General features: G+C 30.8%; 1 protein-coding gene across 2 annotated transcripts in view; it reads left to right on the top strand.

Moving 5' to 3' along the window:
- Window positions 1–10,106, top strand: part of LOC108693784 (paired box protein Pax-1) — a 135,046-nt gene extending 124,940 nt beyond the window's left edge. For both annotated transcript variants that reach the window (XM_018202922.1, XM_018202923.1), the window contains exon 3: window positions 9,631–10,106. In XM_018202922.1, the coding sequence (XP_018058411.1) occupies window positions 9,631–10,106 (476 nt within the window). The remainder of the gene's footprint in view (window positions 1–9,630) is intronic.
- The last annotated feature ends 1,847 nt before the right edge of the window (window positions 10,107–11,953 follow it).

Here is an 11,953-nt window from a genome sequence, read left to right as displayed (position 1 = left end):
GTGTGTGTGTGTGTGTGTGTGTGTGTGTGTGTGTGTGTGTGTGTGTGTGTGTGTGTGTGTGTGTGCGTGTGTGAGAAGTGCCTCACAGATGTTGGGAAGGGGGAAGCGCGTCATCAGAGGTCTGTGTTAGAGGGAGAAGGAGGTTTCGTTCCTTCTCTCTCTCTCTCTCTCTCTCTCTAATTTATTTTCTTCTCTCTCTTATCCCATTGTAGGATGCAGTTCTCTCTCTTCCACCCATTGCAATCCTGTATTTATTATTCGCGCTCTTTCTTCTTCTCATTTGTGTCTTTTTTTTCTTTTCTTCTTTTGCATACGATTTTCTTAAATAGATATTTGTCTTTTACGATTTTTTAATAATATGATTCGGCAATAATTTTAATTTAGCAACTGATAATATGTTTAGTAATACACATACACACAAAACACGCACGTACGTACGCACGCATGGCGTTTCCCAATTATCGAATCATTATTAAAACTATTATTGAGTAACTTATCGAATGCTTATTAAATTATATACATATTACTGAATAACTATCATTATTGATAGATTCTTAATTATAAGGAAAGAAATTAAAATGCATTTAAAAAATGTTATACCTTATTTTTTTAAACTTGATGTATTTTTTTCTGGCGTTGTGATCCCCATCAGTTGTATATTTTAAATATATTCTATAACGCACAATTTTAAACATATTTTCTACATCATGCAGTATTAATAATATCAAGATTTCGTAAAGATCACATAAAGAATCTATGTCTATGTAATCAGCATCCAGAGTCTTAATTGCCGAGTCATCGCTATCAAGTATATCAACCAACCATTCGTATTTTTCACGTCCTTTAACGTATACGACAGTCTTATTGTCGTCATTCTCTTCCGCACCAATTACAGCCGTAAGCAGGCGTTTGATCATGCTATACAGGATCATCCCGTCTTCCTATTGCAATTCATGATGATAAGCACTCAGCCAAGAAGCGTAATATTTTTCGGATTTTGTCAACAAGTTCCATGATATGGAACATGTAAAAATGTAATGAGAAAGAATAGCTCCTTTTCTCAACACTGCCACTTCCTTCGCAATAAATTTTTTTCCAACGATAAGTCCTCAAGTGTGAATTCTTTTAAATCTTGCATCACAAGATCCGCTGCAATTGATGATAACGGATATTGGTAATAACGGAAATTTCATAGGAACGCCAAAAGATAGTTTATAAAACCCATCGTTAAAGCAAAAAGTAAGTAGAATCAAGTATCAAGGTAATAGCTTTAAAAAATTCTTCCTTTGGTAATGAAATGTTGTTGTCTATATTACCACCGCCTATCCTCGCCTATCAATACTTTTTATTATCAAATCGAATGGGACATGGATAAACAGAGAAACAACATTTAGAGACATTAGAGTCATCCGGTAGAGATTTACCTTAGATAGTTCTTTTATAAGTTGAAAACTATATTTAAGAAAATTATTAGGTTTATTTAAATTTTTATCTAATATTTTATGTAAAGATGAAGTCAAGTTGCGTATAGATTGCCTATGGAGGACACAATAATTCGTAACCGATAATCTTGTTTATGTATCTTGAATAATCCATTAATTCTTAGTAATATTGATACTGTTGCATTTAAAAAATTATAGATAGATTGAGAAATTAAGTCACCTTTCCATGTTTTTAACAATGTTTTTAGGCTTTCTATTTCAATTTATTAACTAGGTTGCGTTTTATTAAGTACGTATTGTTATCGGAAAGTAAAACGCTAATATCTTATTCTCATAATAAAACTTATCAAGAACTACGACTACATTTCCTTTATCAGCACGAGTTAAAATTAATTGTGGGATCCCAATGTCCAGGAACTTGTACGCTGTCGATTTCCTCATTAAGATACGAGGCACGTAGCGAGATTTCGAAGATGTTTGAGAAAAAGAAGAATACTGTTCAAAAGAATACTGTTCAAAAGAAGAGTTCCGGGTAACGTTATCACATCAGTCGTTCAGAGATCTTCAAAGGAGTTCAGACAGCTATTGCTAATTACAAGTTCTCCGAGAAAAAAAACTATTAGGTTCCACTACTGAACTATTACGTTCCAATTCAACAGGAGATCTGCAAGACACAGTAAATTTATTTAATTTTATAAAATATTTGCTTATACGTATTATATATTTTGATAAGATTTATTTACATGTTTTCTTTTTTTTTACAGCACATTTTCTCAACATCGTTTAGTACATCTTCGAAACATCCTCTCTGTTCACCAATGTCTCATTCGATTTGGTAATAAAAAGTTGTTGATAGGCGATGGAAATATATAGACAATAACATTTCATTATCAAAGGAAGAATTTTTCAAGCTATATCTTGATATTTGATTCCATTTATTTTTGTTTCAATGATAGATTTTACGAACTATCTTTTGGCGTTCCTATGGGAAGGATCTCCGTTATCATCAATTGCAGCGGATCTTGTGATGCAAGATTTAAAAGAATTTATACTTATCGTTGGAAAAAAATTTATTGCAAAAGAAGTGGCAGTATTGAGAAAAGGAATTATTCTCTCTCATTACATTTGTACCATTTTTACCATTTGTTCCATACCATAGAACTTGTTGTTGACAAAATCCGAAAAATATTGCGCTTCCTGGCTGAGTGCTTATCACCATGAATTGCAATGGGATGATTCCGTATAGCATGATTAAACGCCTGATTATGGCTGTAATTGATGTGGAAGAGAATAACGACAATAAGACTGTCCTATATGTTAAAGGATGTGAAAAACGCGAATAAGTAGCTGATATACGGGATATATGGGTGGCTCGATAGCGACGACTCGGCAATTAAGACTCTGGATGTTGATTACGTAGATATAGATTTTTTACGAAATCTTGATATTATTAATACTGTATGATGTGAAACATCATTAAAAATTGTGCGTTACTGAATATATTTAAAAATATATACAATTGATGAACGGTCGCAACTCTCCTGAAAAAAATATATCAACTTTAAAAGAATAAGGTATGAGATTTTTTAAATGCATTTTAATTTCTTTCTCCTATAATTAAGAATCTATCAATAATGATAGTGGTTCAGTAGTATGTATAGTTTAATAAATGTTCGATAGTTACTCAATAATAGTTTTAATAATTCGATAATTAGGAACGCTTGGCCATTTGTGCGTGCGTGCGTGTGTGCGTCAAGCTTTCACGATAGGTAGTTGAAAATTTTCTCAAATTTTTTTTGAGCACTTTACAAACCTACAAAGTGAGAAGAAAATTTTTCGTCTTTTTCAACTCGTAGTTTTTGATAGGTAAATGTTACCAAACCCATACAAACTTAAAAAATGAGGTAAGCTTTTGAAAGTAGAGATTTTAAGCTTTAAATCCCTTTTTATAAATTTAAATTTCATTCATTATTGACGAAGATATCGTATATACAATTTCGAACTAAAAAAATCAACTATTTCCTTGCCAATCGAATACTATTGGCTTAATATATATATATATATATATACTTTTTCTTGTGTTTTCTTTTTGCTCTTATATGTGTGTTTCGAAAAAAGTGTCATAATTAATTGTATTGATTAAATAAAAAGCTATTAATATTAACGAAAATGGTCTTTTAGACTAAATTTAGACTAAATAACAGAATTTAGACTAAATAACAAAATTGCGTGTGTAATTTATCGTAACATTTACGATTTCATTAAACAGATATTGCAATTAATATCTTTGAGGGCTATTTGAGAAAGCTATAAGAGTAAAGGAATTATTTAAAGGAATAGCTTTACACAAAATTAAAAATATAATCATGGAAATTTCAAATTCAAGCAGAAAAGGAATCGGAAGAAAAATTTGAAACAACGGAGAAGGAATATTTAAAATTCAAAAAATTTGAAAAAATTCATACTTTTTAAGACTAAATTTTTGCGAAGGGAAATAGAAAAAATGTTAGCAAATGCAGTGTTAAAGGATATTTTCTATCAGAATGTTCTTTATTTATTGAATCTCAGATAAAGTTCAGTTCCAGATTCAATTTGCTTCTCTTCTTCCAATTCTAGAATTGGAAAGAGACAATGAATAAGTTGAACTTTGGTTAAGAGTTAATCGTGAGTTGTGAAACTGGAATTTAATCAAGCTTAGGAGGGTTTGGAAGAGAAAATATTGCTTTAAACTTAATAAAAAGATAGGAAAATTAATTCGCATTAATTTTATTTGCGAATATATATAATATATATATATAATACATCAGGTTTTAGTATCATATAGAAAAGGATTTACTTAATATTCTCAAATAAGCTACAGTAATATAAAGTATGTAATAGAATATAAACGTGTTTGTGTATGTGTCGGCTGTACGAGATCGCGATGTGTGTGAAATACGTATATCAATCGATAATAACAAAAATACTAATCTGACGCACACAGCTTTTGAGGTTCGCGCGGTCGGATTGCGGAAACGAGTGCGATGAAGTCAGGCGTTGTGCGGCTTTGATTCGTAAAACGTATCACGATAAGCGTGTGTATACAATTCAGAATACAAGCGCATGGAATAGTGTAATGCGAATTCGCGCGAATGCACAGGCATGCAGGTTGCAGGATGCAGTAGTTAAGCTGCTCCTGCACTAATAATACATGACAGCGACTACCGAGAACGCTAGAGACAGAGAACACTCAACTCTTGTTTTTTTGCCAAAGTAGAAAGATAAGCTGCTACCGAGAACGCTCGATCGAGGCAGAGAATGTTCTACCATGTTTTTCTCTCCGATAAGAAAACGAGTCAGATTGGCTCGTCGACAGCGGAGATGAAGCTCTACCCCGTTTCTCACTACTCATTATTAGTAGAATCTGGATAAGATTTTCGGAGATTTGGAGCGCTCTAGAAAAGGATTTGGATCAGAGGAGGCCTTTTTATCACGCGATAGTGTTTTTTATTTTTCGGTGTTGGATTATTTTTCGGGGATTCCGGTAACCGGTTTTTCCCCATAATGCACACGAATCGATTTTCGCGCGATAATATGCTCAATGGTATTCGGCGCGATTTGGATATTTTCGGAGCGGAGTTTATTACGAACTTTCTATACAGAACAAAGTAAAGGCTAATGTTTTTTTTAAGAATAATTATAAATATGTGTTTTTTCTTAAATATGTTTTAGTGCTTCAAATATTTAAGCCTATTCCACAATATGTTCTTTGTTTCCTGTTTCTTGTTTTTTATTTTTGCTTTATTCTCCTTTACAATCGTTTTATTGATAATTATATTTTTTGTTACGTATTTCTTATTTCTTTTGAAGTTCGTTAATTTTTTTCTCATGCGATATCAAACAAAAAACCGGATTAGAAGCAAAAATACAAGATGTAAAAAATAGCAAAAAGCAAGAAATAAAAAGCACATTGTAAAACAGGTTTTAAACAGTACTATAAAAAAATATATTTAAAACGTATTAAAAACATTAATTAAGCATATTTGAAACTGTTTAAAATATGTTTGAAACATGTTTTTTACTAATTCTGATATAGAATCGGTCTGCTGAGAATGATGGGGGAGAAGAGGGGAGAGGCATTGTTACAATATTACCTGACCGAAGAAAGAAATCTTTATTAAATATACAAAGTGTTTCAAAATTCGCGTTTGCGAAATACAAATATTTTATGTTAAAAGATACAACTTTTTCCTTTTGCAAAATTGTGCCTGACAAGTAGTTTTTGAAGAAGAGCATGCTGAAATTAACGAATAAGCGCTCTGGTCTGGCGCTTAAGACCGGTGCGCTCTCCTCAGTTACTTGTAATCCTTGGCTAATATTCATAATTAATATTTTAAGATACTAATACGGCTTTGTTATGATTTACTTAAGGCAATCTTAACTATAAAAATCAATTATGAGTACTGGATTATATAATCTTCTTCCGTGTTGTATTGCTTAAAACAGAGCTGTCCAAGGTTTTGATTTCGATTCGCTGTTCAATTTTTTGAAATCGAAATGTATCGGTATTCACACCTATTACCGTTCCTACTTTTTACTTGATTATTGTTTTGTCGCAGCGTGCGACTCAGAGATGACATTAATTTAAAATCGTTAAAAATTCTTTATTCTGTGTCTTCCACTATATTTAAAAGTATTTTGCTATTCATATTTCTATAGTTATATAATATATTATGAATAATAATATTATATATTAATATTATAATATTAGTAATAGAATACTTTTAAACATAGTGAAAGACACAAAAACTTTTAATGTTTTCAGACTAGTGTCATCCATGAGACTGAGTATCACGCGACAGCAGTGAAGCGAGGAATGGTAATGAATACTGACACATTTCAATTTCAAGCAAAAATATCAATTTAAAACAATCATCTCTATAGAGGCAAGAGAATTTAAAAAAATTCTAAAAAAAAGTAAAAATTGTTTCGGTCTAAAAAATAAAGATTTACATTTTTTAAAGCAAATAATTATTATAAAATTACGCCCTTAATACATTGTAGATAATTGTTATAAAAATATTTAGAAGAAATTTTTAAAAGAATCGATAAAACCATTCCTAACATGTATGTTTCATAAAATACAATTTGCATTGATTCAATCATTTATAATGTTTGAGAAAATAGATATCTTTGAAGATCTTGTGTTATTTTCAATGTAGAATAAAGAATCAGCTTACTAATCGAAATATGTATTTTAAAACTTTATAGAATTGATTCCTTGTTTTATAATGAAAATAACAAGAGTTTTTAGATATTTATTTTCTTAAATATTTAAATGATAATTCTGATTATAATACGATTAGTAATACGGGGGAAGATCATGGTTCGATATTCATAGTTGATTCTTATATTTTAAAACTGTCTTAAGTACATACTAAAGCAGTTGTAAACTAATCATAACAAAGCCATATTAGTATCTTAAAATATTACTTATGAATATTAGTCAAGAATTTGTACAAGTGAATGAAAAGCGCGCGCCGATCCTGAGCGCCATATAACCAGAACGTTAATTCGTTAACTTCAACCTACTCTCCTGCAAAAATCATCATCAAAATTATTTATCAGACTCAATTTTGCAAAAGGAAAAGTTATTTCTTTTAACATAAAGTATCACGTTTTGTACTTTGCATATTTTAAAATACCCTGTACATAAGAAAGAAATTGTTGTTAAAGAAATTAGGAAGTTTTCGTTAAATTTTCTGTTGTATATAACTAAGATTCGAGAAGAATGTATTCTGGGCGAATTACCGAAAATTCGAGTATTCCGTAGGTGATCTTAAAATCTTTAATATTCTTTGTAGGTGATCTAAAAACTTTAAACTTCAAAAGGAAGTATAATCAACTGACTCTCGAAGCGCTCTTGTGGATTCTTTAACTATAGTCAGCATCGCAAATAATAAATGAAAAAAATTGAATGTTCCTTCTTAAGTGATTCGTCATACCTTTGCTGCAATATTTCCTATATTGTTGTGTAATTTTGTTCTGTTAACTCAATCAATTCCATAATTTTTGCGACATCACCAGAAAGTTGAAACTGAATGATGAAATTTTTCGATATTGGATATATGTGCTTTGTTATATATAAAAAGTAAAAGTTATCTAAAAAGTATTTCCACTCTTCAACCTTGCTTGAAATGCGGAAGTTTGATAGTAGATAATTTGATTTTGATGCTTACGTTAACTGGCCCTACGATATTCGCCACGCGATCTAGTTTATCCGTTTGCCGGGCAAAAGTCGCTAACGCCTTGTTTTCTTTTGATTGTATTATGGTGACCGAAACATCGGCCTAACACATTGCTAACTTACGCATCATAATTGTTGCATCAATTCGATTTGTAATTATAACAATTTTGTGATTACATCGATATTCTGCGATGTCTTCCTTGGACGTCTGCTTGAAATCGTTTTAATATAGTCTTTACCGCAAAATATCTTTCAATAAATTCCATGGGTTCTTCCTCCATTGTACCTTTTGCAAAAATCTCACTTGATTTCTTTAGTAATTGTCTTTGAATAGCCTCAAACTCACGATGTTTTTTTCAATTTTTTAATCTCACTTTGACTTGCTCTTTATCCAAAGCCTATTCAAAGCCAGTCTTGGCTTCTATTGATTCCAACTCGTTTTCAATCTCGTTAATTCTCAGTGAGAAATGGTAATGAAATCGATATTGAATCGATGTCGATTCGACATCGATTTCATTATTATTTCTCACTAGATTTAGCCTTTGTATAGCCTCGTGTCTTGAGTAGATCGGCAATCTTCGATTTAACTCTGTTATCTTTAACCTTATCATACTCTCGGAATTGAGCAGTCGTTTGTAGTTTGAATAAGATCAATATTAGATCTGAACGTTATCTGCACGTGGATTCGAATCGAAGAACCAATGCTTGGGATAACAAAAGAAAACTTACTAGATAATACAAATATCGTCTTTATTATTGATTCATTCTTACAATCAATTCAATTCGAAAACGTACGGAAATGTAAATTACGGAAACGTACTGAACTCTCTTCACTTTGCTCTCTTCGCTTTCTATCTCTTACTCGCCGGAATGCATGAAGGTAAAATTACGTGACATTCAAATGAAGAAATATAACAAGCTGAAAAAGATAATAGATGAAGTGTTAACAAGAAAGAAAAGTAACATTTTATACAGGAAAAAATTTTTATTTCATTGGGACGAAGCAAAAGTAAGACTTAAATGATGTTTTATTTAAGAAAAAAAAAAAAGAAAAAATTTAATATTGAGAACAGAAAATCTGTCTCAGAAGACTGTTTCGCCCATGATTGTTTATGATACGTGGTTTTTCCGTGGAATTTTTGGCAAATGCTGAGATGAGGATTAGGGAGTCTGTTTTTTAAATGATTGAATTCTCTCCTTTTCCCCGAAAATTCAAGAGGTAAGAGTCTAAGACATAAGAAAGATCTGAGAGATTCTATGGGTTCGTATACGAATAAGATTCGTATACGAATAAGATTCGTGATATACTGTTCAAAATCTTGTGACAGCAATCCAGGTTAAAACAAAGCAGCACGAAAGGGAATCCATGACCAGAATAACTTCAGTTGTTGGGACAACTCGAGAGAGATAGGGGAAGTTACGATTGCGCCTTCGTGTCCCATATTCGGCTGTCAACTGAACAACGAGGTAAAGTTGATTGAAGAAACGAAGATCGATCGAAAGAATTTCGTTGAATTGAAAACTGTTTTTGACAGACCGATTGTATCGATTGCAAATAAAGTTTCTTTTATAGAAACGTATTTATTCATTACCTAAGTATCACGAAAGTGTATCTTCAGGAAAGTTATGATTCACTCGGCAGACATAACTTATTGTAAATGTGATTTTTTTACTAATAATATTAGTTTTTTTTATATCACTTTCGCAATGTAGCACGTTTTCTTATGTGGGCACAGACAAGACTTCTAATTGTCCTTGTAACGAAACAAACAACTGGATATTGATATTCTTGTACACAATCTCAGTATTACTAAGTTTATTTAGAAGACAATACCGAAACCCATCTCTATTCGTTTTTTAAAATTCATAATTAAAGAATTAACATGCCGTAAAAGACTCCGCGTTACTGGTAGAGGATTAAAAAGCTGTTATTCTATTTATTTGCTATTATTGCATTTCTAGTTGGACCATCATCGGGGAGTAAACTGTCATCATCGTCTCCTCCAGCAGTACATGATAATGGTGGACATCAAACAACTATCAACAACTCTTTGCAATGGCCTAGTCCTCATACTGTACATGACATTCTGGCTAATAGTTGTAATGTACAGAACTCGTCGTCTTCTTCACCAACTTCATCATTATGCTCCACGATCAATAATAATCATCATCACAATCGTCGTGATGACAATTCTGTTAACAATGATAATAACAGTAATAATGAGAATAATAATGATGATAGAATATCGGGCGGTTATCTTCACCATCATCATTCTCATCTAGCACATCAACAGTATTACGCATCAGCGCTGTATCATCATCATCATCATCATCGTACAGATGCTGTGACAGCAGCAACCATATCATCTACACTTTCTGTACAAGCCATTATGTTGCAGTCAGGAACAACAAATCATCCAGCCAGCCCTTGCAATTAGATAAAATAACATTATTTTATAAATTGAAATCATCCAATAATTAACGTTTTTATTTTCTGTATATTATTAAGTTTTTCAAATATACTTTTATGCCTTACAGTACTAAAAAGACTTTTGTATTAAAATATATTTTAAGTAAAAATGATAAGTGATATAGAATCATTATAGGTGACAGAGGAGACATTTCAATACCTTTGAGAAACGGACTTTGAGATTATTTTTATCAAATATAAAAAGTAATTGTTTCTTTATATAAAAAAGAAATTTCCATTTGTAAAAACAATAAATATATAAAATTTTTGTTTAAGGACAAAGCTTTCAAAAACTTATTACTAGATTATGAAAGTTTATGCTTATATTTAAATATATATTATTCCTTAATAATAATTTCATTATTAAGGAATAATATTTATTATTAAGTTTCCTATTCCATTTAGAAATTATAAATGACTTATTAATAATAATCTGCAATAAGTTACAGTTTTTCATTTTAATTTTACGTGAGAATTACAAATATCCTATAGTAAATTTACTATGCAGGGTATGATAAGACTGCTCAAAGATACGCAACACTTAGAAATATGCATTGAATTTTATAGCGCATCTGTTACATTGCAACTGTAACTCACACAGAATGTGCCTGTAGTTAGGTTTTCTGTCTCGAAAGATAGTTAATATCGTTGCAATAAAAAAGATATATTAAATTTTGTAATTTTTACCATTTTATTATTGTATCACGAATAAATTGACATTAAATTGTTGCTTTATGAATCTGTATCATCTATATTGTGTGCATGGCCGAATTAAGATTTCTGTCATTCTTGAGCACTTAAATCGTTGTCGTCCCTATTTAATTCTCAAATTGAGATATCTCAAGTCTATGTTTGCGAACAAACATACGGAACATAACAAAAATAAGGAATTTTTTGTAAGAATTGTACTAGTTCAACTCAATTACAATAATTTTTATGTATACACTTAGAAGTTACAAAATTATATACATTTTGTTTTTTATGCGCTTTTTTAAGCGCATAAAATTATACATAGCAAACTTGTTTGTAAACCAACTAATTCCATTCTATGTATATTTCATATCGATGATACGAAAAAAGATCCTTCTCGGATTTCTCTCTGGTAGAATGAAATGACAAGAAAATCGCAAAATCTCGACATAAATCTCGATATAATGATCATCGATCCAAGAATAATTTTCTAAATCATTTGCATCTGGCAAAAATGACTATTTTTTAAAAAATTCTTTAAAAAAAATTCTTTAAACAAAATGCTGTCTTCCTAAACTTGTCGCCCCTAGACACAATCTATAGATTAACCTCTAGTGTCTGATTGTGCATATACATTTCTGCTTCATATTTATAGCGAATTTGATGAATAGAACTGGTGTGCATTGGCACATATTAAAGTTTTTTGAACAATAATTTGTTGATAGTAAAAGTAAAATACTAGCATTTCGAATTAAATATTTTTGTTTTATCTAGTACAATAAAATGTACTGATGATTTCATAGTTTAATTAATTTTATATTAATATACATGTATATATTTTTACAATTTGTATAACGGCTTTAATGTACATTAGTGCATCCAATTGAATTCATTATTAGCGAAATATTCATTTAGATTGCGTTTCATTGCATCTATATGCGTGATGTATTATTTTATTTTTGTTTAACACTCTGCAAACAACAAGGATACTTCATGAAAAATGATACTTCATGAAATGGTTTTGTCTACAAATCAATTACCTATAATATCGTTTGCTTACATCACTATTGCTGATAGTTCATTTGCACACATAAATTATTGCCTACAAATTGCCTGCATGTACTT

Source organism: Atta colombica, unplaced genomic scaffold, assembly GCF_001594045.1.
Source record: "Atta colombica isolate Treedump-2 unplaced genomic scaffold, Acol1.0 scaffold98, whole genome shotgun sequence".
In the NCBI taxonomy this organism is placed as follows: domain Eukaryota; kingdom Metazoa; phylum Arthropoda; class Insecta; order Hymenoptera; family Formicidae; genus Atta; species Atta colombica.
The sequence above is the reverse complement of the archived record's forward strand: the minus strand, read 5'-3'. Positions and strand labels throughout refer to the sequence as shown.